Below are 26461 nucleotides of genomic sequence, written 5' to 3'. Positions count from 1 at the left end.
CGAAAGTGCGAAACTTTGGGAACCCTTTTTCATTTGAGGTCCCCGCATTGCAACCGCATAATAAAACTGCCTGGCGACTGCAGTGGCTTCATCTATACCGGGGGGCACGGTAGCGAATCGAGAGAACTCTGAAAGGAGAAGGAAACTGTGGAGCATTGGTTTCAATCATGACGTCACGGTAAGACCAATTAAAGTCTGGAAAGTGAGTTTAGGAACTGCAGGTGTTGGAAGACAGGTGTCACAGGTGTTATTATATATTTTTTCATAATACTAGAAGCTATTTGTCTGATGGGGTTATACATGTAAATCCTACTTCTTTACAGAGGTTTCCCATAAGTGTGTATGTGTGTGATTCACTGTGGTCTTGGATCACGTGGTGGACTTGTGATCGACAGCTATTTCCCTCCCGGATGAGAGCTCAGAGCTCATATATGACCGATCTATGGGTAATGCTGTGACCTCACACGCACACATCTCCCCACACACTAGAGTTGAAGTAACGGCTCGCAGAGCAGCGACACAAATTATTTCAGCCCTGGACAGGATTCGAATTCGGACCGCTGGGTTAGCAATCACGAACGCTACCACTGCGCCATCGAGTCGTGTGTGTGTTTACCTAATTGTAATCCACGGGTTTGGACCTGTGCTCATGGGGTCCCGTCCCGTGGTAATCCTATTACCACGACCATTACCATAAATAATTTTATTACCATTACTCCCCTCTCCATGACGTCATCATTTGCATGGGGGGGCGGGAGGGGGATGGCTTGTGAGACCGTTTGCATTCGTTGAACCAACGTAAGCATATTTTGTCAAGTGTTAGCATTAGATGAGTGATTTAAATTAAATTATGCTGAGTGAGCGTGCCCCGGGCAGTGCGTCATGTTGCCTCACAAAGTTATGCTCCATAAGAAAAACAACAAGAATGAAGATAATAATAATGATAATAATTTGAAAATAGTATTGATAATGACATATAATAATAATAATAATAAATAATGAAAATTATAATAATGATAATGATTTTAATAATAACGATGATAATAATAATAATAATAATAATAATAATAATAATGATAATTATAATAATGAAATATGAAGAATAAAGTAACTCTGTACTTGTGATTATAATTCGCACCAGGCGGCCCTCATAAGGTGGCCTTCCCTGTCCTGGTGGTCCACAGGCCGAATCCATACCCAAAGGGCCGATGTCATGGGGCTGTTAGTGTCGCCCGACGAGAGCCAGCGTCCCGGTTACGCGGCACACTGACTGGACTTTTATTCTGTGACGTTCCACACACCAGTACCAGGAAACTTTTATTATAATTATTATTATTATTGTTATTATTATCATTATTATTATTTCAAACTTTTGTGTGTGTGTGTGTGTGTGTGTGCACGGGTGTGCGCACAAGCTCAGATATACTCCCCTAGTCAAAGGGTCGGAGTGACCCTGGCTGATGATTGGAGGGGTCCAGGAGACCGTGAGAGCTCACGGTCGCTAGACGGGAGTGTCGTTGAAGGACGACAAGAGGGAGGGAGGGAGGGAGGGGTTGGTCGGGTGAGAGGGAAGGCTTGTATTTCGGAGCCTGTAGCCAGCGTTTCTATCCTTGAGAACCATATCGCACCCATGAAAGATGTAAGGAGGGTGACAGAATGAAGGGAATTTAGAAGGAAATAATAATAATAATAATGGTGGTCATAATAATTAAAATCGTTAGACATAAAGGATTACAAAGGAGGAGCAAGCTGACGGGAGATCTTTTGGTCCATAACTAGGATGCGAAAAAATTATAATAATAAATGAACAAATAAAAATCATAATAATATGAATAATAATAAATAAAACAAGTAGGTAAAGTTAAGTAGTAAACAAATAGGTAGATAGTAAATCATAATAAATTGACAGATAAATAATAATAAATTATAATCAAGCAAATGCTAATAAACAGACAAATAATAACAAACAAATAAAGAAATAATATAGAATAAATGGCAGGCATTACAGCATCTTGCATTTATCTAAATGAGTCTTAAAGCTAGAGATCGATAATGAGAGCCATTGGCAATTTAATAAAGTGTAAGTCAGTCAATGTGTGGTGATGGGTTTTGTAGTTTTATTAACTTTCTGCGGCGACCGAAATTTGTTATTTTATTTGATTGATATAATTTATTGTTAATATTATCAATAATAACAATGTTAAATTTCAAATCAACTGTCGCAACTTTTTCCCAAGCGGTATGGAGATTTTTGTAACTTGCAAAGCTTATTTCAAAATGTATTTTGCCTGTATTTGGATTAGGATTAATAGAAATAAATAAAAGAATAAATCGGTATTGTTGTGTTGTCAATTTAGTCCACGAGTTTGAAAAAAAAATAATAATAACGGTTTCAACGGAATTTTGTTTTCTTGTTTTCACGTGTCCGATTTAAGTGATCACCACTTTGGTGGTAGGAATTGACAAAAAATATCAAATATAACTGTGACGACGAAGAACAAGACTAAGGTGTAACACTGAAAGTAAGAAGAAGAAAAGAAAAGGAGGAGGAGAAGAGGAGCATAGTTGACCAAAACATTCACAGATGCAAAGAAAAGGGGTGGGTGGGTAGGAAAATAGTCAAGGAAAGGAAGTTAGGAGGGAAGGGAGAGGATGCTAGTGAGGGTTCGAGATTGCGGGATGGTCGTGGAGTAGGTGCAGGTCCCCACAGACCCTACGCTCCCTGAGGAGGCGACTAGCCTTAGGGCCCATAATGTAGAGAGAAAGTAGAGATAGGTGTGGGTGTGTTGGGGGGAGGTTCTGTTGGTGAAGAAGAGGAATAGCAGGTGTTGGAGTATTATTGAAGGAGGGAAGAGGAGATGGTGGTGGGGGGACGAGGAGAAGGAGGAGGAAGAGAGCCCATTCAGTGGGAGTTTAATGGTGGAGGAGGAGGCAAAACGTAGCAGTAGCTTGAGGGTGGTTTCAGGGCTGGCAAGAAAGGCAAAGACGGAGGAGAGGAATAGAGCTGGCGTAGTGTAACCCAAGTGGAGTGATTGAAGAGAGGAGGGAGGGAGGAGGAGGAGGAGATGGAGGTTGAGGAGAACCCGGAGAGAAGGGTGAATGGAAAGAGGGTGAGGAGGAGCAGAGGTGGAGGCGTCAGGACCCTCCCGGAGTCGTCAGTCGCGCTGTGGTCTCGGCCGGCGCCGCCACCTCCGTCTGCGCCTCCTGCAGCTTCGCGTTGACGGGTCACTGCGCACCCCAGGCCTGTAAGGCGGGACCGCCCTAGGGAAAGAGCTTCCCGAAGGAGGGAAGGCTGCTCCGGGTGGAGAGACTCCATGAGCGCTTGTGAAACGTTCCGTGGGAAACGTTCTTGTGATTGTGTCCTTGGAGGAAACGTTCCTTCGACAGGAAGGAGATCGATACCGTCGAAGTGGAGCCAGTGAATTTTTTTTTGTGTGTGTGCGATTCCAGAATGTTCTTCCCTGGTGGTTGACCGGGGCGCTTCAGGATTATTCGAACTCGGGTACTTCAACTCGGACACTCGGGCTCGGATATCGAACTCTGGTCGCGAGCAAGTGAACCCATTTTATTTTATTCATTTATTTATGTATTTATTTTTATTAATTTATTTTACAGTTATTTCTTCATTCATTAGTCTATATTTATTTTATTTGTTTGGTTATTATTTTCATTACGCTAAAGTGGCGGTCGTGTGTTATCACAAGTCGATTCAAGATATTGAATAAACGAACGTAACGGTCAAAACCGATTCAACGGTTAAAACGGATCTGAATTTTTAACTGTTTTAACTTTCAAAGCTTAACGGTGTCCAACGGATTTAACGGTCTTTTTGTCAGCCTTGGAATGTGTAAGACAGAGCAGTGACAGGCGAGTTTATTCAGTATTGGAAGACCTCATTCTCCCAGGTCTCGAATGACACGCGGGGGGGTGGGGTATCGTCGCTTTTCAGGTTCATTATGGTTGACTGCATATGATTTGAATCATTTTAGTGTGTGTGTGGGGGGGGCGTTCCTTGATTTCCTGGGGCTATACTCCATGCGTGTATGTGTGTGTGAGTCACCATGGTCTTGGATCACTTGTTTGACTCGTGATCGAAAGCTATTACCCTCCCGGATGAGGGCTCAGAGATCATATATGCCCCATCTAAGGGCACATGTGTGTGTGTGTAAACAGGTGTTGCCAAACACAGAGCATTTTGTTTTCCTGTGTTTATTTACCTTTTCTTTTTGTCCGCACGTGGTAAGCGCCCTTGATTTTAGTGACCCTAAGACTTAGTGATAGTTAACGCCAGGGGATTTTTTTTAGTCGGTTAACCTGTTAAGGAGGGGTTTCCCTCAACTGAATGAAATAGCTTAACGCAAGAGTCAACGGCTGAAACCGTTTAACGCCTCGAAAGGAGTTAACGTTTTGTATTGGTTAAAGGGTTATCACACTGGGCTTCCACGGGCTTCACCAACGCCGACCGTTGAGAGTTCGTTTGAGTGAAAACGACTTCGGTTACAATATTTGAATTTTCAAATCCCCAAATATCAAATTATTTTCCGCCATATATATAGCAAAGCTGAACGATGTACTTAGAAATTGTAAACCTACACGATTGTTAGACATACTGTTGAAATGTCCTTGGGAGGTCCAGATATCTGAAGGCAAAGACCTTTTCTAGTTATTGAAATGGAGGTTGGAGGTCGGATGTGGGAGGAAAAATAGCCCAGTATGATAACCCTTTTACACGTGAGCCTCCTTCTGTACCGGGTGGCACTTTCCCTTTTCACTCTAGTTGCCTCCGGACGATTTTATTCAAACATTTTATAGGTGTTTTTTTCTCGCTGCATTGCATTAGACTCGAACGGTGTGGCGGGGAAAAGGGATGACCCTCATCCACGAGGTGCTAAGAAGGGAGGGGAGAGGTATAGATTGGAATGGGTATGGGATAGATGTAGGGTGGGAGTTTGCTATGACTTGGCTACCCCTTTATAAGGGGAAAGGACAATTTGGTATGTATGCGTGTATTTATGCATGTATGTAGGTATATGTGTATGTATGTATGTATATATGAATGCATTAGAATGCAAAGACTGGACTCGTCGTTAGAAGTTTATTCCTACGTTTCGAACTCCGTCCAGGGTTGATCTTCAAGAATATACAGTATAAGCGAATGAAATGTATCCCTGAAGACGAACCTCGGACAGGGTTCGAGACGTAGGATTAAACTTATGACGACGAGTCCAGTGTTTCCATTCTTAACAGTGGTTGTGTGTGTGTGTGTGTGTGTGTGTGTGTGTGTGTGTGTGTGTGTGTGTGTGTGTGTGTGTGTGTGTGGTCGCTCCTTTAACTTCAGCTCAAGGAGTTACTTGTTCACCCCCTGGTGACCTACTTTCGAGTTCGACCGACGCGATAGTCGTTGTCGCCGACTTGAGGAGGACCTTTTTAGGGTTTCAGGGATTCGGGTGACGTCGTAGGGGGTGGTGGTGGTGGTGGTGGTGGTTGGGAGGGAGGAGGGGTGGGACTCGAAGTGGGTGGAGCGTTTAGGTTCCTTTTGGTGGGCGGGGCGATTCTGTTGCGGAACTCTCAACGTTAACAGGATTTCGCAAAGAGTATTTGCTGTTCTTACGCATTGTGTCATGAATGATGAGTAATCTTACTACTCTTTGCATGCACATCCTTTGGCGCATGCGCTGTTCTCGTCATTGCCACTACCCACACTTTCGTCCAACGGAGTTGTTGGAAGAAAACTTGTAAACGTTCACGGTTTTGTGCCTCTTGGTACGCCTCAAGGAGAAAGACGAACGTTAGGAAAACGATTTTATTCATGTGAGCCGTGAGCTTTGCCCTCTCACGGTGTGTCTCACTGTAGCTAGGGGTGCCTAACATCTGCTCCCCCTCTGTGTGTGGATCTGACCTACCCAGAACACTTTACAAAGTTGAAAACAAGGTCTTCATTGAACTATAGGAAATTAAAAATTTCCCTGGTTGGACGTGTGTTTTTAACACTCATTTATGCGATTTGGTTGCGGGACGGGTGACGTTTGGATGGTAACATGTGACGTCACACGCGGGCGAGATGACGTCACAAACGACCTTTGTGAGTAGGTAGCTGTTGGAGAGGAGACTGTCAAAGGTTCACCTAGAATGAGTACCGTCAATAGTTGCCGCCAGGCGATTTTATTCAGCTGAGAGGATGGGGGGGCGGTGATGCCCGACCTTTAGGTAAGGGTAAGGTGGCACTTGAGTCCGGCGTGCTGTTGACCTTGGAGTTCTGTTCAAGGACAAGCACTTGTGAAGGAGTAGCCACGGTTATTGCTCGTGATATTGACGTCAACGTAGTGTGACTTTAACGTTGTGTGACCTTAACGTGGTATGACCTTAACATGGTGGGACCTTATCGTGGTATGACCTTAACATAGTGGGACCTTATCGTGGTGTGACTCGAACATGTTTGGACCTTAAAATGGTATGGCCCTAAAGTGACATGACCTTAAAGTGTTATGACCTTAACGTGGTGTGACATTAACCTTCTATGACCTTAAAGTGGTGACCTTAATCTGATATGACCTTAACGTGGCATGATATCAGCGTAACCTTGACAAGGGGTGACCTTCCCCTCCTTGGCACCATTGTAGATGTCCTCCTTGACTTGGCATGTAGGACTTGTTTCCAACTCAAGGATGACCTTACCTGAGTTTTTCCTCTTCGAGATGCGGAGTGGCCGCACTCCAACCACTACCATCACCACAACCACTACTATCACTACCCCCCCCCCCGTCGGTCTCGTGCTCTCCTCTCCATTCCTCCCTCCCCTTCCCCCGTCCCTCTGCCTTCCCCTCCTCGTGTGTGGCTTCATCCAGTCGCCGCGCCGGGGGGGTGAGGGGGGGGGGGCGAGCAGGCGCTTGCTTTCGTCTTCGTCTCCGTTCCGTTCCGTTCGCCATAGAGCGTCAGTGAGGCTCCGCCCCCTTCTGGGTGGGAATTCATTCCGTCCGAACGAAAATATTTATTTATTTATCATAAATGTTAATGTGTAAGAAAGGTTCGAAAAACTAAAGATAAATAGATTAATTATTTAATAAGAGAATGAAATTATTAAGTTTTAAAACATAAAGTACAAAATTGATGATTTAGAGAATCTGAACAAAATCGTAATTACGTTTTCTAAACTATACCATATGACACTCGCGAACAGAACTAGGTCACGTTAATCTAGATAAGTCTTTAACCTAGTTAGGAATCCCTTAGTAGAGTAGAAAGTTCTTCAGCTGAATAGTTAGGAATCCCTTAGTAGAGTAGAAAGTTCTTCAGCTGAATAAACTAACAGAATAAAGACAACGATCCTCGTCACAATTTTTTTTAAAACTTCCTTATAAGGAGATTGTGGGCGGAGCTTAGATGCCAGTCCGCCGTGAACGACGACTCTACGGGCGTGGCTGACTTTTTATTTATTTATATTATTATTTTCAATCCTGTCTTTGTCTTTGGAAAACATTAAATATTTTGTTTTTCTTGGACTCCTCGTGTACAGGAAAAGAGCAACGCTCATGGGGTCCCGTCTCCTACTCTCCAATTTATCTCGCAGTAGTCTTCTTGAACGGGTGGTGATATCAGTTTGAATAATATTATTAGACTGAATTTTAGCTCTATAATTATATAATAGATTTTGGTTTAATCCATGCTTTATCCAGATTGCATTAAAATTTAGTAACTGATATTGAGTCTATCACATTCTGGGGGCAATGCATTGCAATTATTTACCACTCTATTACAAAATGATTTCTTCCCTTTATTCAACCTTGATCTATTCTTCACCATTTTCATAAGATGTCCTCTGGTTCTGCCATTTCCTCAAATATTTTGATCATATCTGTACGATAGTGTATGTAGTCTCATTTTTTCCATCTCTCTTCATACGATAACTACTTTTGTCGGTATCAATTTAGTTGTTCTCTTCTGCACTCCTTCTATAATTCCTTTGTCCACAGTTGGGCGCGTTCCTCAGTGCGTTTCTCGGTGCGTTCCGCTTTAGTGTGGCTAACTAAATTTTTCTTTGGTATAGTATATGGCCTACCGGACTTTTATTTTGATATGAACCTGTCTCATAAGCTTTAAGAGTTTGGGAGCTCTAACCGCGGCCAAACCAAAGCGGAACGCACCTAGGAACGCGCCCAGCTCCGCCTATATCATTCAGTAAATATGGCGTCCCATACTTGGCTTGGATAATATTCCAGGAGCTCCGTAATTCTTTTTGCTTTGTTTACTTTTTATCTGCGAGATGGCTCGAGAATTGTAGTTTGCTGTCTATAATTAATTAACCCCCCCCCCTGTATCCTTTTCAGAGCTTGTCTCTGTCATCTTTTTCATTCGTCCTATTGTACCCATCGTTTCTTACACTTCAGTTTCTAATACGCATGAATTTACGCTTTTTTATGAAATGGTAATAGCCATTTATCCGACCACTGCTTCATACGGTCTATGTCCTCTTGAAGAAGCTTCAAATTCATGTACAACTTGTTCCATATCCTTGATTTCCACGTGTGATTCACCATGGTGTTGGATCTCGTGTAGGACTCGTGATCGACAACTATTTCCCTCCCGGAAGAGAGCTCAGAGCTCATATATGACCGATCTATGGGTAATGATGTGACCTTACACGCGCGCGCGCACACACACACACACACACACACACACACACACACACACACAACTCTCCGCCCACGTGAGTTGGAGTAACGACTCGCAGCACAGCGATACTGAAATTATTTCAGCCATGGGCGGGATTCGAACCCGGACCGCCGTAGTGGTGGCCGGGAACTCTACCACTGCACCATCGAGTCGTATATGTCGTGTGTGTGTGGGGGGGGGGTTGTAAAACAATCAAAATCCCACGTGCGCTCCCACAGGACAGCTGGTCGCGTGCCAGCCGCACCAGCTATGGCAGCTGGGCTATCGATTCATAAGTTGGTGAGGTACAGAGGCTGCTTCGTCGTCTAGGAGATAGAATGGTCCTGTAATGGGTCACTAAGATCAAACACATTCCCCTCCCCCGTACAGATAAATCATAAAATTCTGCGACAAGTTTATGTTAGTCCGGTCTGATCACAGATGACGCCTTGCTCACTGCATTCTTATATTGCAAATTGTGCATAAGAATTGATAAAAATTACACACACACACACACACACACACACACACACACACACACACACACACACACATACCAAATCAAAGTACAGTAAAGACGAAAATCAGACAAAATATGTGTCACTGGACCTTACTGAAATGCACATACCACAAGAGGAAAAAGTGAAATTAGTGCATAAGTGAAGCACTAGACTTTCAAAGATGAATTTTTAGCAATATTTATAAAAATGAGTTTGAAGTGGAGATATGAAGCAGGGTGTGCCTGGAGATGACAGTTGGAGAGTTTGAAAGAAGCTTTCTATGCGTGTCGACATGACGTCATCAGCTCAAAGGAGCTTGCTTCACGTTTTTTTTTTTTGTGTGATAATTTTACTGTTTGAAGCCTCGGAGGTTTCACTGAATAAGATCACAGTACGTTAGCCAGAAAAAAATCCTGAAAAGTGCTAGATTAAGTTCAGTTTGTTAATGAAATGGATGAAAGATTTAATTACTATAGTTTATCTTTTGTGGTGTCAATTTACGTTTCTATAAAGCGGTTGTCATATTGTGCAATGTAATTATTTTTATATGGTATTATAATGATATCTTTCTTAAGAGGGTTAATGACTTCAGTGAAAATACAGTGAGCCAGAATAGTTTAATTTACTCTTCTTTTATCGATTAGGTCTACGTATGCGTCTGGGGCATTTGATAAAAATAATATTTGTTGAATAATCATCTAATGAATGGAGAATTTGACTAGTTTTTGCCCTATCCGATGCAGTTTATTTAAAAAAAATCATTAATCTTATTTTTTATGAAATAATATTGTTGTTTTCGGGAATAAGAGTGTTTTCTTTGTATTTCGTTAGTTAACTTTTTAATGAGAACATTCTATGTTGCCTTGTCAGTATGAACTCAAAAAGAATATTTGATATTTATCAGTGTGTGTGGTCTTGTGTTCCCAGACGAACCGAATCGAGCGAGATATTGTGACGTCATGTCGCATTGCCGAAGTCTGTTGCAGTTCGTGATGTTTGTGTCGTGTTTGACAAATTGTATAGTGTATAGCGTTAATATGTGAAGAAAAACATCTGAATAGTGGAAATTATGGAATGTATGTACTTTTTTGTGATGATTAAAAAATAAACTGTCGACATTATGGATTACAGTACTCTGAGAAGAACGGTGTTGATATTGTATGAAAAGTTTGATGTGTCCATATAATGATATAGAAAGCTGGATATGGATCCTGTTCTCAGAAAAATAATTTTTTTATTTTCCTCCAAAGTATCACGCCAAGCAAATGGTTTGAAAATGTGTCGTATCTGGAAAGTAAAACATATATAAACATGTACTTTATTTTTAATTTCTCTGAAGTTGAACTTTTGTAATGAGAAGGGAAATTATGTACGTCACAACGATACGGTACTACGTCATAATTACGTCATAGCGAGACAACTGACGGACGTCATAATTGTGACGGTAACCATGCAGTGTCTTGAATGATGCAATGCTTGAAAGTAAGATGGAGAATCTGTTTGAACAGCGAGTTTATGGCCAGGAAATGTTGCATTATAGATTGATATAGTGCAAAAATTATCGGTCATAATTGATTTAGCGAAGTTTCTATTGGTGCTTCAGATGCAGAAAGACGATTGCAATAAGGTGAGAAATATTTATAAATTTGGTGTGTGTGTGTGTGTGTGTGTGTGTGTGTGTGTGCATGTGTGTGTGTATGCACGCGCACGCACGCGCTCACCTTCCTGGGTGTTGCTTGAATGGTAATAATTTATTATTATTGTTGTTGTTGTTGTTATGATTTTTTATTATCATTACTATTATTATTATCAATTATAATTATTATTGTTGGTAATGTTATTAATGATATTAATATTATTATTGTTATCATCATTATTACTATTATTATTATTATTATTATTATTATTATTATTATTATTAATGATATTGATATTATTACTATTATTAATTTTTTGTTGAAATTTATGCACAAGTAAATAAAATAAACGTGGTCTGTTCACCTTGAAAAGTAGACGACAGCAGACCACCCTAGAACTACAGCGGAATTCGCTCGTATGGCAACAACAGATGTTGCCATTCAACAGTTCTTTTTTCAAGACCCATAGGCATCGTGACCCAGAATCAATAAAACCTTAAAAGTAAAATACAATAAAATCTGCCATTGGGGTGAAAAAGTGTAGATTATCCCCCTTCCTCCCAACATGCTGGGGTGCGTTGCCCCCCCCCCTCCACACCCCAGCTGCAGCCATATGAAGGCGGCTTCTTCCTCCCCTCCTCCCCCTCTTCTTCCCCCATTACCCCCCCTTCCGCCTCTCGACAGTGCCAACTGGCACTCTCCTCTGTGGGTCAGTTAGCATACACGCACGTGCACACACACACACACACACACACACATACACACACACATACACATACTCGTAGTGATTGTCTATATTCACTGATACGCTGATCCATGTTAAAAAGTGCTAAAATGTTAGATTTAAGTTTGAGAAGGAGAGAGAGAGAGGGAGAAGAGAGAGAGAAGCGTCAGAGGGAAGCATCTCCCGGGCCCCCAGTTTCAAAGTATATAAAGAACCTCACCTGCATCAGGGGGTGCAGTCTGGAGGGACTGACACTCGGTCCCCGGACTGGGCCTAAATTCTTTCCATCAGTTTAGATTATTTACTTTCAATTTTATACAAAATGAGAGTCAACAACCGGCAACTGCTCCCCTTCTGTTAGCCGGTGACAAACTATCTCACACTAATGCAATAGGGACAAAAGTGTAATGTTGTTATTATCATTACTACTATTATCATTATTATTATTATTATTATTATTATTATTATTATCATTATTATTTTTATATCATTATTATTACATGTTGCGTATTTTTATGATTGGATGATTCGCCGTAAAATATCTAAAATCTCATCTTTTGAAATTCCTTCTTAGCGAACCGCTGCGATTGTTTGCGTCGGCTGAACGAAATCGACTGGTCGCAGTTAAAACGAACATATATTAAAATCGCAACGAAACGTTTAATGTTGTGTACAATTGTGGTCTGATTCTTTGCCACATGTCTATATGTCACATCTATTGAACACAAAATTAAAAAAAAAAAACATAGTTCTTATACGTCACATTTTTTATTGGAATTTTCATTAATTTGTCAAGCAAATTCATTCAAGTAGGAGGAAACTTCTGAAAGGATTAGTAGGACGGGAATGCTGTTGCTCTACTCCACTTGAGAAAATGGTGTCACACGAACACAAAAAGCCGCAGTACTGTTAGGTTGCGCGACATGATGTCACTAGTCAGCGCGACATGACGTCACGAGTCAGTACGACATGACGTCATGAGTAACTGCGTCGTCGTCGTCGATTGCGGTGCCTGTCACCGCTCAAAATGTTTCCAGACTACATCTAAGCTAGATAAAAATCATGAAAATCGATAGACGGCACTCAAATAAAATTCTAAGGACAAGCTTAACTGTGTACTGTTGACATGTACGTACTAAGGATTCACCTATAAGTAAATTGAGCGATTATATATATTCATAATGTGATTAGTTATTGTGAAATCAAAATGCATAATGTGATTGCTGTCACTGTAGTGGATATACTATAATTATGGAGCTTATATTTAGAGCACGTAATGAGACAATTGACCGCTTTTACCTTAGTTTTTACTCTTTACTGCCACTGAATAGTGACATTCATCGGTGTACCTTTTTGTATAGAGCACGTCCCACATTCTGTATGTAAACATAGATGCCTTGCCTTATCATTGCATGACCATAACACCAGCAAGTGAAGTAGGTCCTCCGCGTATTCCAAAAATAACAATTATTATAATAATAATAATATAATAATAATAATAATAATAATAGTAATAATGATAATAAAATAGCATGAAATAAACTAATAAATAGGTGAATAAAATTTAATAGACAAGAGGATTATATAAACGAATAGATAAATAAGTAAGAAATAGGTAAACGAGTAAATAAATAAGTAAATAGGTATATGGTAGACAAATGAATCAATAGATTAATAAATATGTAAAAATTAAAACTCGCCATTTGATTCCCACGAAGTGAAAAGTGAGAAATCCCTGGTAGGGCAAAGCCCTGTCAGTTGCGGCATCCCGCTGGGTTCATGAGGCCGATGTTGGGTCGCCTCCCCGCCTGGCAAGGGCTATCGTGAACTAACGCGTCATAGCCCGCAGCGGGTCCCAGGAATCGAACTCACGACCATCTCATGAGTTCGACAGTGTCCACTGCCTAAGAAAAACAAGTAGATAGAGAGAATAAGATAAATAAGACAATAAATAATTAACGATAACTTGATCAATATTACGTGCATTTGTGTGAACAATAAGAATATCATTACCAGTATATAATATTTTACGATTAAAAATATTCTCATGAAATTACTTAGTGTATAATAATTTAACGCAACATTTAGAATTATTACATTGCATTATTTCTGTGTATGCTTATTATCCAGTTAATTACCAAGATTTATTTTCTGTTTGAGTACACTAAGATAACTGAAAGCATTATTGAATATTCTTAATACGTTTAGATAACCATGTAATGAGAATTTTTATTATTATAGGCATCATTGGGCCGAGGTTACTAAAAAACTATTTATTTATTTATTTATCGTCAACAAAGGAAATGCAAATGGTGCCGCCATGCGACCCTGGCGGAGAAAACTGGTACTAAGATAACTTGTCAGGTGAGGATTGTTGTACCTGGCACCACTTTTATTTATTTTTCTATTTTTTTTTTTTTTTTTTTTTATAGTTGTTCCCAGGGCCAGCGGGTTTGTAATCAAACAATTGCGAATCGCTACTGCAATAGGATCGGAACCCGTTGTAGCCTCGTCAAAACAGGTTCGAATAACATCAAAGGTTTCAAATCTATTTACATGGACTGGCTTAGGCTTCAGTTTCAGCTTTCAATCGTGGTTTCAGGTTTCAGTAAACGCAGTTGGGCCTAGCACGCACAAGTAAATATTAATAACTGCGCAATAAAAATAATTGGACATTTATAAAGTTGCCTGCGAAAGACGTCAACGCACGAGATGGCGTGGAGATAATTAATCTATGTTATTGGCAGAGCTGGGCGCGTTACCGAAGGATAGATAGTGCGTTACAATATATATATACATATATATATATATATATATATTTATGTATGTATATACATATATATATATATATATACATACACTAGACCACCCGTGACCCGTTGGGTCGAATGAAACTTTAAATGATACTTTGTTAATAAAAGGGTCAATAAAATCTTTATCAAGACAATGCTCTATTCAGTAGACGAAGGCAGTGACTTGATTAGTTATAAGAAGTGAAATGCAGAAGATTGTGACGTCATGTCGTCGTTGCTTGGAACACTACGCATCACATGATTTATACGGTTCGTAATATTTCAATAAACTCATTATGCCCCATAAATGCTAATTCAGGAGTTGGCTATATTTTTGAATACTGAATATGAAAATTTTATAAGTATATATAGATAGATATATATATATATATATATATATATATATATGTGTGTGTGTGTGTGTGTATGTATGTATGTATGTTGGATCAAATAAGATTTTAAATTATATGTTGTTACAAAAAGGGAAATGCAGAAGATTGTGACGTCATGTTGTCGTTGATTGGAACACTACGCATCATATGATGTCGTGACGCCATGTCTCTTCTTCTGATTGGCTGGTCCTCAGTCGTGACGTCATATCTCTTCTGCTTGGCTGGTCCTCAGTCGTGACGTCATATCTCTTCTTCTGATTGGCTGGGTGACGTTTTCAAGCAAGATAACAAATAAGATGATCAGAATTTTATAAGTATATATATATATATATACATATATATATATATATACATATATATACATATATATATATATATATATATATATACACATACGAGACATATACGCATTACATATACATATATATGTATATAATACGCATTGACGGAAATGCACCCCCAGACTTTTCGGTAACGCACTACCTGTCCACCTGTAACGTGCCCAGCTCTGGTTATTGGGATCTTAACTCCCCGCTAGCCTTGTGGCAGACTATTCGGTCTGGTTGGTGTTGGATAGTTTTACTACCGGAATGATGGTGGTAGTTCACGGTAATTGCTCGTAATTGTATAATTTCTCTTCCTGTTGTGATTTGCTTTTGTTCTGCAAATTGGCTCTGGGCGGCGACATGACGTCATTGAGGATACGGAGAGGTTTCTCATTCTCTCTCTCTGTACATGTACATAGACACACACACACACATACATATATATATATATATATATATATATATATATATATATATATACATACATATATGTATGTATATATATACATACATACATACATATATATATATATATATATATATATATATACATATATACATACATATATCAGGACTATAGTCCCATCACCGCTTTCACTATGCCTCTCCAGACAGGCCTCTTCAGCCGTTTCTCACCAGTCTTGTAGATCGAAATTAATTCGTACTGCGTCATTCTTCACTCCTTCACTTCATCGATATTTCAGCTATTATACAAGAAATCCCCACAATATAATTGCAGTTTTGCAGCCCCGGAGGAGGAGAAATTACGCGCCACTTTATGCGTCAGGTTCTCACGAGTGACGACCTTCTTGCCCCTACAGGAGAAGGTGAGCGTGCTGCAGTCGTGGGTGCGCGACCTCGGAGACCAGAACGCGGTGCTGGTGGCCACCGTCGAAGAACTCGAGAGAGAGGCCGGAGATCGCGTGGCCCTCCTCGAGGACAAGCTAGCCAGCATGGCCACCGTCACCAGGGAGTCCTGTGTCTCCATCAGGGATCACCACCTGCAGGTGAGTCACAGACAAATGTGGGGAGATTTTCAGGTCTCCTCCTGACCGAGGTAATTAAATAAATATATAAATAGAATAAACAAGTTGATAAATAAACAATTAAAACTAAATTAATAAAACAAATAGATGAATAGTAAAAATCAAAATCAAGAGAGCTTCCGCGTGATCTTACTCAAGATCGCTCTTGCCTTCGTCAGGTGCACGCCGCCGTGCAGGATGCCGAGAAGGACACTCAGAGCCTCCGGGCGGGGGTGTCCGAACTGGAGCAGAGCAACAAGCGTCTCTGTCAGGATAACAAGAACCTCCAGCAGGATATCTCTAGCCTGATCCAGGTAAGCTAGGGAGAGCATGTGCCACGTAAGGGACAGTTCGCACACATACATACACTCTCTCCCTCCCTCCCCCTCTCTCCCTCTCTCTCTCTCTCTCTCTCTCTCTCTCTCTCTCTCTCTCTCTCTCTCTCTCTCTCTCTCTCTCTCTCTTTCTGTGTGTCTCTAAGGCAAGGGATGATATATTGAAGAGTAGGAGTCAGGACCCAACAAGCATTGCTCTTTTCCTCTATATGGCAATGACACACACAAACACACACACACGTCGGTAGAGGTGACAACGAAGTTTGGACTCCAGAGAAAACTGCAAATTTCGAGGATCGCAACGACAAGGAAGTACCTGTGTTGTATTAATAGGGAAGGGGAAAGATCGTGGTGTAATGGGAAGGTGAAGAAAAAGAAGGGAAGGGATTACTGCGGAAAATGGAAGGAATGAGGAAGGGGACGAATGGGCCCAGGATGTTAGGAGAAGCGTAAACAAACGGGGGGGAGAAGAATATACAGACGAACAACAAGGAAGCAGAGGTGTGAAGAGCAGAAATATAGATAATAGCAGCTCAATGGAAAGAGATGATAACTGCTTTTATGGATTTAAAGAGGGAGGAGGGGACAACCTCCCCCGACTAGTAAATCTAGAGGAGAAACTAAAAAAAATGAACGAAGAATGGAAGGTTAGGTTTGACCAATTAACTCTAGTTGCAGAGAAAGTTGATAAACTGGAAGAACTAAGAAAAGAGAATCAAAATCTAACTAAAGAAGTAGAAGAATTAAAAAGACAGTTAAGAGAAGTAAAGGAAGAGAATGAGGAATTAAAGAGGAATAATAAAGAAAATAAAGAGTCCATAACAAAAGAAGTGGTTGGAAAAAGGTTCTGGAGAATAACAAAATTGAATTTTTAGAGATATAGTGAAACAGTAGATGAAGGAACAAACTGAAGGCACAGTTATTAAAGTGATGAGAGAGAAGGAGAATATAGGCTCGAGGAATACAATACTGATAAGACCAGACCAATTAAGGTTAAATTCAGGTCACAAACGACAACAGAGAATATCTTAGAAAAAACAGGGAAATAGACAGTGAGCAATTTAAACAGGTATGGATAAAAAGAGAAATGAATAAAGAGGAAAGAGAGGATGAGAAAACAAAAAGACTAGAAGCTAAGGAAAAAAACGAGAAAAGAACAGAGACAGAAAAATAGAAATTCTATTGGAGAGTAGTGAATATGAAAGTGAGGAAATGGTTCATAGCAGAGAAAAACGGAAGGGAAACAGAAAACACAATGGAAAATTAAAAATGTCTTACACAAATATAGATGGATTAATAACAGGCTTGAACGAACTGAATGATTACCTGAAGGAAAGAGACATAATGGGAATTGTAGAGACAAAATTGAAAGGTCCATTACCACCCAATAGTGTAGGACATGGTGCATATAATTGTTGGATTAGAAACAAGGAGGTGGAGTTATGTTCCTGACTAAGAAGGATATAAATGTGATGAATATCACATGTGAAAAGAACAGAGTAGAGATGATTACGATGGAAGTGGAGGAGAAGGATAGGAAGACCAGGAAGTTTGTAGTAAATTATGTGCCTCCTAAAACGGCTTCGTGGGAAGCGAGAGAACACAAAAATATGTTGGAAGACACCAGGATATCACTAAGTAAGATAATGGAAGATAGAGGACGAATAGTTATAATGGGTGACTTTAATTGTAAAAAAATCTGCTGGGAAGAGATGACAGTAAAGGGTGGAGATGACCTATGGGGAAATGTATTACTTGATATGATTATTGAACATACAATGATGCAATGGATACAAGAGAATACTAGGTATAGAAATGAGGAAGAACCATTGAGACTGGACCTAATAATCACATCAGAACCCGAAATACTGGACAAGATCGAATACAAAACACCAATAAGTAAAAGTGACCACATATTGGTTGAACTGGAACTAAATGAGGAAAAATACATGAAAAAAATGAACAATATAGAAAGGGAAGATTGATGTATGAAAAAACAAACTTTGACAAAATAAAAGAATTCTTTCAAAAAGCTGACTGGGAGGAAACAACAGTAGAAGAGAAATAGAGTATTTTGACAAAAATTTATAAAGAAGGAGTGGAAAAGTATGTGCCAAGACAAAAGCAAGAAAAAGGATATGTAAAGTGCTGGTACAATAAAGAATGTAGGGAGTTAAAAGACAAAAGTGATAAAGCTTGGATAAAATGGGAAAAAAACAATAAACCTGAAAATTTTAAAATATATACTAGTTATAGAAATGAATATGTACAAGTGTGCAGAGAAGAAAAGATAAAATATGAAAAAGATGTCATAGAAAAATGTAAAGATCAACCAAAATTATTTTACAGATTTGTAAACAAACTGAAAAGCAAACAAGAATTAGAGAAACTGCAACAAGGAGTCAAATACACAGAGGAAATAGAAATGGCAGAAATTATGAATAAGCATTTTAAATCGGTGTTGACAAGGGAGAACATACAACCTAGAGATATCGAATGGTAGGAGAGAGTTCCCCCTATGAAAGAGATAGAAGTATCAAGAAATAGAACAATGAAACAATTAAGTAATCTCGATGTCAGAAAATCGCATGGACCGGATGAAATGGCAAACTGGATTTTGAGAGAATGCAGGAATGAACTAACAGACAAAATACATAGCCTAATAAACAGTTCACTGAAAGAGGGAAATGTTCCAGAAGATTGGAAAAGAGCAAATATAGTACCAATATATAAAGGGGGAAACAAGGAAGACCCTACTAACTATAGACTGGTCTCTCTTACAAGTACGATAGCTAAAATCTGTGAAAGAATTATCAAAACTAGATGGGTAAAGCATTTGGAAAAAAACCAAAGTACTAAATCCAAGGCAATTTGGATTTAGACAAGGACGATCATGTGTCACAAACTTAATGTGTTTCTATTCAAGGCTAATAGATGTAATACAAGAAAGAGATGGATGGGCTGATTGTGCATTTCTAGACCTGAAAAAAGCTTTTGATAAGGTGCCACATAAGAAGTTGCTTAAGAAATTAGAAACTGCAGGAGGCATACAGGACAAACTACTCAAGTGGATGGAAGACTTCTTGCATGAAAGAAAAATGAGAGTGGTAATAAGAGACAAACACTAATTGGGATGAAGTGATAAGTGGTGTTCCACTGTGAAGCACTGCAGGAAGACCTGAATATGGTATGGAACTGGAGTCAGAAATGGGAAGTGGACTTTAATACTAAGAATTGTAGCATAATGGAGTTTGGAAAAAGCAAAAACAGAATATCAGGAAAATATACAATTGGAACCAAGGAGGTAAAGAAGGTAGGATCCGAAAAAGATTTGGGGGTAATTATCACAAACAACTTGTCCTATGATAAACAGATTAACAAAATTTTCGGGGAGACTTACAACTTGCTAAGATCAATAAAAGTGGCATTTGCATACTTGGACGAAGACATGATAAAAAAATATTGGTTACATTGATAAGGCCTAGACTAGAGTATGCGGCGACATTGTGGTCACCCAGTACCAAAAAGAATATAAAGAAAATAGAAAGAATCCAGAGAGCAGCAACAAAAATGGCACTTGCACTTGCAAACCTATCATATGAGGAGAGATTGGCTAAACTGGAGTTACCGATGCTGGAGCAAAGAAGAGAGAGAGGTGACCTACTGACCATCTACAGAATAATGAAAGGCACAGAGATACTCGATAGAGAGGACTTACTAAACTGGGACAAGAGAAACACAAGAGGACATGGAAAGAAAATAAAAAAACATAGCTATGGAAGAGAACTGAAAAAAAAAAACAGTTTTCCACATAGAGTATTGGACACTTGGAACAAACTGGATAATGAAATAGTATGCGCAAAAACCATTCATGAATTTAAAAGCAAACTAGACACTGCGAGATACAAATGTGGGACACTATGAGCATAGCTCCCCTTCCCACAAAATACAACTAGGTAAATACAAGGAACAGTTTTGGCCCCAATAATGTTTGCTATATATATTAATGATATGGATGAAGGAATTGAAAGTTATATGAGCTTCTTTGCGGATGATGCAAAATTGTTGAAAAAAGTGAACACTGAAGAAGATTGTGAGTCGCTACAAAGTGATCTCAATAAAGTATGGGAATGGAGTAGGAAGTGGGAGATGGAATTCAATATCAAGAAGTGTAGTATAATGGAATTTGGAAGAAGCAAAAAAAGAATAGTGGGATCATATAAGTTGGGAGAAGAAATAAAAAAAGTAGAAAATGAGAAGGACCTGGGAGTCATTATTATGAATAATATGTCCCCTGAGAAACATATAAACAAAATTTTTGGAGAAACTTATAATCTAATAAGAACAATCAAAGTGGCAAAATACTAGTTACTTTGATAAGACCAAGATTGGAATATGCAGCAAAAAATGTATAACAAAACTTGAAAGAATACAAAGAGCAATTACAAAACTAGCACCAACACTCTCAGAACTATCATATGAAGAGAGACTAGCAAAACTTGAACTACAGACATTAGAGCAAAGAAGAGAGAGAGGAGACTTGATAACTATTTATAGAATCATGAAAGGCATAGAAACTATTGATAGAGAGGATCTAATAAAATGGGATAGTAGAAATACAAGAGGACACAGAAAGAAAATCAAGAAAGACAGTTATAGAAGGGACCTGAAAAAGAACAGCTTTCCCCACAGAGTAATAGACATCTGGAACAAGTTAGATGAAAAAGTGCTGTATGCAAAAACAATTCATGAATTTAAAAACAGTTTAGATAAAATGAGATATGAAGATGGGACACCACGAGCATAGCTCCCCTTCCCGTAAAATACAACTAGGTAAATACACACATACACACATGCTTCATCCCCATCTGTTATAATGCTGTAAATGCTTTTGCTCTGGTTAATGTCAGATATATTTATTCAGCAGAGGAAAATACCTGCTTTAAAGAGGGATCTCCATTGACCAAGTCCTCTTTTCAGGCCAAATTCACACTTTTAACTGGATAAAGTTGTGAAGTAATAGAGTATCAAAAAGAAACAGATGTAGAAAGCTAATCACTATCTCGGCTACTAGAGGTTTGGTTCTGGTCATTCATAAACGTTTCTGTTCACTCACAGCATCTCTCTCTCTATCTCTTATTGTCTTTTATTCTGTGAACAACCAGTCATGGACACACTGCCCAAACCTGGTCAGTCATGGTGGAGAGAAAAAACAAAAATAAAAATAAAATAAATAAAATCTTTTGTTCCAGGTCATATCTCGAGCTAGACACACGGGTGACTGGGACATGGATGATGTCACTTTCTCCTGCATTTCACCTGAGCAGCTGTTTGGGCCCTGTATTCCCATTTCTAGGTGAGTGTATTACAAAGGGTATGAGGATTCATAAACCTTATTTTAGTGTATTACAAAGGTGGAACTAACTACAGCTACCTGCATGATGTGGCCCACAAGAGGGATATCAGATAGAATCATCTCTCCATCAACCATCTTCGAAACCCATCAGCACAGGGTTGTCAGTAATAGAATCTATATCTATTTCTATATACCAAGAGCTTTTTCCCCCTTATAAGGGAAGTAAAGTCAGAGGCACATATCTATTCCCACTCATTTCACTTCCCCCCACCACCCTTTCCATCCTTCCCATCTCATCTCCTCATGGATGACGGATCATCCCTGCATCTGCCAACTGCCAACTGATTGAAGTCAAGTCAATAATAGAAACATTGACAAAATCATTCGTCAATAAACATTGACATTGTGAGGCTGTATCCTAGGGTCTTAGCCGCAGGGTCTGTGTAATGGATCGAGGTAATAAAACCTTAAGTAATGCACAAATTAATCAGTTTATGCCACAATAACTGTGGGGACTCTGTTTAGGAGTCCTGCAGATCACAGACTGCCAGGTACATCTCTTGGGTGATTTACATTTTGTAGAGTTCAGCTAGGATAAAGGATACAAGGGATGCTCCCTCAACTAATCAAAATAATCAGATATCAAACAGAATAAAATATATGTCTCAACATAGTGAAAGATTAAATTCCTTTTATACAAAATTACTTGCCAGCTTTGACAAAGTATTATATATTTATATATATATATATATATATATATATATATATATATATATATATATATATATATATATATATATATATATATATATATTTAACATGATTTTTAAATGAAGTAGTCGGAGATCATCACTACGAGATGGTAGAAGGGATTTTGGGCGAGATTATCTACACCAGCTGCTTGAAGAACACATCAGGAAAGACTCGTCTACTATCCGAAGTTCATTGTCCAATTTGCAGGTGAGTTTTACTTGAATGCATTACACAGTTTTGCTTTTATTGATAACCTATGTCTTTGTAAATTTTCAGACTAGTGCTGTAATATTTAAATTTTTTCTCCATGAAAAACTATGATTATTTTTAGGCTAACATTATTTTTTAAGTTTGATGTTAAGAACCTGCAACATAGTTTAGTAGACCATAGCCCCGGCTACATAGTGGAAGTCATCTGTACTTCATACAATGTATTCTGACTAGTAGGTAATTTCATGCAGCTAAAGCAGTGGTTCTCAACCAGGGGCCTTATCACATTATGGGGGTTGCAAGGAAAAGATGGGATATTGGGAAGCCACAAAAATATTTCAGCAGGCTGCACTAGTTTAACTGATAGGTGTCAAATCAACTGGTCATAACCTTCACATTGTATTGTTTGTGTTGATTCCAGTATCGTATATCGTATACTTTGAACATCATAGTGGAGTACAGGAAATGATCAAATGTCTGGGTGGGGTGAGAATGATTATGAGGAACATGTATTTCGGGACTGATGTAGAGAGAAGGTTGTATAAAGGAGTGATTCTACCTATGGTGTTGTTTGCAGAAGACTTGGAATATAAGGAAGGTAGAGAGGGAGAATCTGAATGCTTTTGAAATGAGAGCCTATGGGAAGGTTTGAGGACTTTTGCTGGCTTCTGTGATGCCTTAGGTTTCCGATCAGAGACACTTAGGCAGTGTTGGATGAAATCGATGAGTAATGTTTACATGATTTCATTGATTCTGTAGGATGTTGAGAAGAGCTTGTATGGAGGAAAGGTCACGGAGAAGGACTTGGCCATTGTGAAACTACGTGCTGACTTGCGGTGCTTGCAAAATGCACATGAGGAAGCAAATGTGCTTCTCATGGATCGAGATAAGCAAATTGCAGATCTTCAGGTAAGCAAATTACATAGTCTTGATTGACAGGATTGTGTTGATCTCATAATATCCTATCTCTTTTGACCTTTTAGTTCATTGGAGATCTTTGCTGTTGAACTTGTGAATGCTCCAAGTGTCTTGTGTTTATGGGGAAACACTTGAGTGTAGCAGACAATAAATCTTGCAGAGGACTTTTACCTAAGATGAATAGAATAGTCAGATAGTAGATAGAACAAAATCCATAAAATGAGCCACACAAGGGTGAAAGGATTCATTGAAATGAAAAATTGTGACTCCTTCAAGCAAGTAAAATGAATATGAAAAGAAAGGTAAAGAAAATAAAAAAGTTAAGAATTTATACCCAATGAGGTACTTCATTTGAGACCAAAATGGCCGTCATTTATGCTATATGTATTTGAACAGCCAGGGCAGGTAGCAGTCACCACATCTGCATAAAATTTATGCAATCAATATTGTAGGGACACCCCTACAGACCAGAGTCACATAGTATTCTTCTTTTATTTTTCTTTGATGACTAATCTCAACTCAGAAAAACTAATACTTATCACTTTTAATTTCTATTGTCCTTTTTTTTTTTTGTCTCTCTATTTATAGATAGTAGAAAGGAAGGAAAAAAATTAAAAGTGGTCAGCATTCCTTTCTCTGAGTTTAGATTAGGCATCGATGAAAAATAAAAGAAGAATACTATGAAATCATTCCTTACCACCTTTATGACATTATTGTCCCAAAGGAGAGAAGTGTTGGTTATCACCAACAAAATACAGTACCATAAGCTGTTGGGTTGTGACCTGGACCAGCATCACATTAAAAACTCTGACTGAGAAAATATTTTGGTGTGGGAATGGAGGGTGTTATAAAGTCATGGAACAAATTAAAATTAATATGTCTGAGGGACAATGTTGTCCCGTCATCCAGGAGGTGCCAAGAAAAGAGGGAGGGAAGAGAGTGGAGGGGAGTGGAATATGTAGGGGATGGAGTGGGTGGGAGTGGTTTCTATGCCTTTTTCTTTTTGGCTACCCCCCATGTAAGGGGGAAAAAGTCCTTGGTATATGTATGTATGCATAATGAATCATGTCTGAATTTTTCCAGGCACAAGTTACAGATGCACAGCATGAACTTGAAGTTGCACAGGCCGAAAGAAATGAGATGAACCGTCAGCTCCAACATCTGCGCAATCAGACCCGCAATGATAATGTTGAAGTGAGTTTTGCACTTCTATTCCCACCTTTCCCTTAGGATGAAATGTGTTCATACTATTTTCTTTTTCTTCTTTCATTTTCTCCCCTTTTTTCCCTCTTCCCTTGGATTAAGTATACTGCCTTCAGAGATACCTAAGCTGTTGATCCCACATGGTTGAGAAGAGATGCCAGTGTTAAGAAAAAGGAAAAAATAGAAAAAATAGTGGAAAGAGAAAGAAAACATTAATTCCTGAACCAGTCTGTTTTGCAAATATTATGTTACTTTTTGGTAACCACTGCACCATTCTTGTAATCTGTGTAACACAACAATATATTACATATATTTTGATAGACCTAATATTTAATTAGTCTATTCAGCCATAAAGGGACTAGAGAGTAGGTCAGACATTGCTGAGGTGGTTTGGGGCCATATGGAAAATGAATGAGCAAAGACTAGCAAAGAGTACAGAAAGCAGAAGTAGATGGAGTGAGCTTGTGAGGAAGACCAAGAATGAGAAGGATGGATGGGGTGAAGAGGGTTTTGGATATGCATGGAATGTCGGGTGAGCAGGGAGGAAGGAGTGTGAAGTATAATACTAAATGGAGGGAGATTGAGAATGGATGAAGGGATAACATGGCCCAAAAGGATGATCTTCTCATCTGGTTTATCAATTATTTTGAGAGGATGAAGATGGGGGTCAGCATATGATGAATCAGTGAGGGTAAACCAGGCCTGGTTGTCATACCCTACCATGGAACAGCTCTGCCTCACTGCATTGCCTTTTGTCCAAGCAATGTGACAGGGGACATACACCTTCTACATATTATATTGATTGCACTAAAACTACTACATTCATACTTATTACTTTTTTCCCTTGTATATTATACATGCATGCATATATATATGTATGTATGCATGCAAGTATACATGCATTACTTCAAGCTGACAGTACATTTCATTTCCTTAGACACACATTAAACAATCTCACTAGCCATTCCATCATAACTACTCCTCCCTTCATTAGACACTCCTTATGACAACCATCTAACCTAGATGCCATAACAGCTTTCATCACCTTCAGTGTTCTTTATATCTCCTCTTGTTCCTATAGCCATGTCATTCTCCTCTCCGATCACAGTCATTTTCTTGGCATTTCCCATTGCCACAGTCGAAACCTTCTTATCCTTCTGTACATTCAACAACTCCCCCAAATACTCTACTTCTCTTCCTTTTACTGCCCTCACTTCCATTAGCATCTGTCCATCTGCACCCTGTACCTTCTCTCTATCTAGCTCACATCTCCACACTTTTCATTTCCATCCAAAGTATTGTTTTATTATTTTCAAAATTCTCCATCAAACATTTATACTGCTCTCCACTATAGAAGATACAATTACGATAAAATGATCAAATTTAGTAGTCTATAAAAGGGGATATACTTGATTGTAGAAAACTGGTAAAAGGTCTTTGACCAGCAAATCCTTATTTTAATCAGATGACCTGTTCCCACAGATTTCAAGAAAGGACGAACTCATACGACAGCTTCGCCAGCAGTCCCCCACAAAAAAAGACCTCTATAGCCCAAGTAGTTCCTCGCCTCTTGAGCATGACAATTCCAAAGGAGAAGTAAGTATTCCTGCCCCCTAACTCATCATCCCTTCTCACATGTTC

General features: G+C 39.1%; 1 protein-coding gene across 12 annotated transcripts in view; it reads left to right on the top strand.

Annotated features, from left to right (window-relative positions):
* Nucleotides 1-26461, top strand: part of LOC143034397 (uncharacterized) — a 109867-nt gene that overhangs the window by 5604 nt on the left and 77802 nt on the right. For 10 of the 12 annotated variants that reach the window (XM_076200395.1, XM_076200394.1, XM_076200392.1 and 7 more), the window contains exons 2-8: nt 15842-16027; nt 16225-16359; nt 21633-21736; nt 22573-22696; nt 23459-23608; nt 24701-24811; nt 26303-26416. In XM_076200395.1, coding sequence (XP_076056510.1) covers nt 15842-16027; nt 16225-16359; nt 21633-21736; nt 22573-22696; nt 23459-23608; nt 24701-24811; nt 26303-26416 — 924 coding nt within the window. Of the gene's footprint in view, nt 1-3148; nt 3246-10399; nt 10777-15841; nt 16028-16224; nt 16360-21632; nt 21737-22572; nt 22697-23458; nt 23609-24700; nt 24812-26302; nt 26417-26461 lie in introns of those variants that run through there. The other 2 variants (XM_076200397.1, XM_076200386.1) reach the window with 2 other exon arrangements.

Source organism: Oratosquilla oratoria, chromosome 17 (assembly GCF_046742065.1).
Source record: "Oratosquilla oratoria isolate Oo_2021 chromosome 17, ASM4674206v1, whole genome shotgun sequence".
NCBI lineage: Eukaryota > Metazoa > Arthropoda > Malacostraca > Stomatopoda > Squillidae > Oratosquilla > Oratosquilla oratoria.
The sequence above is the reverse complement of the archived record's forward strand: the minus strand, read 5'-3'. Positions and strand labels throughout refer to the sequence as shown.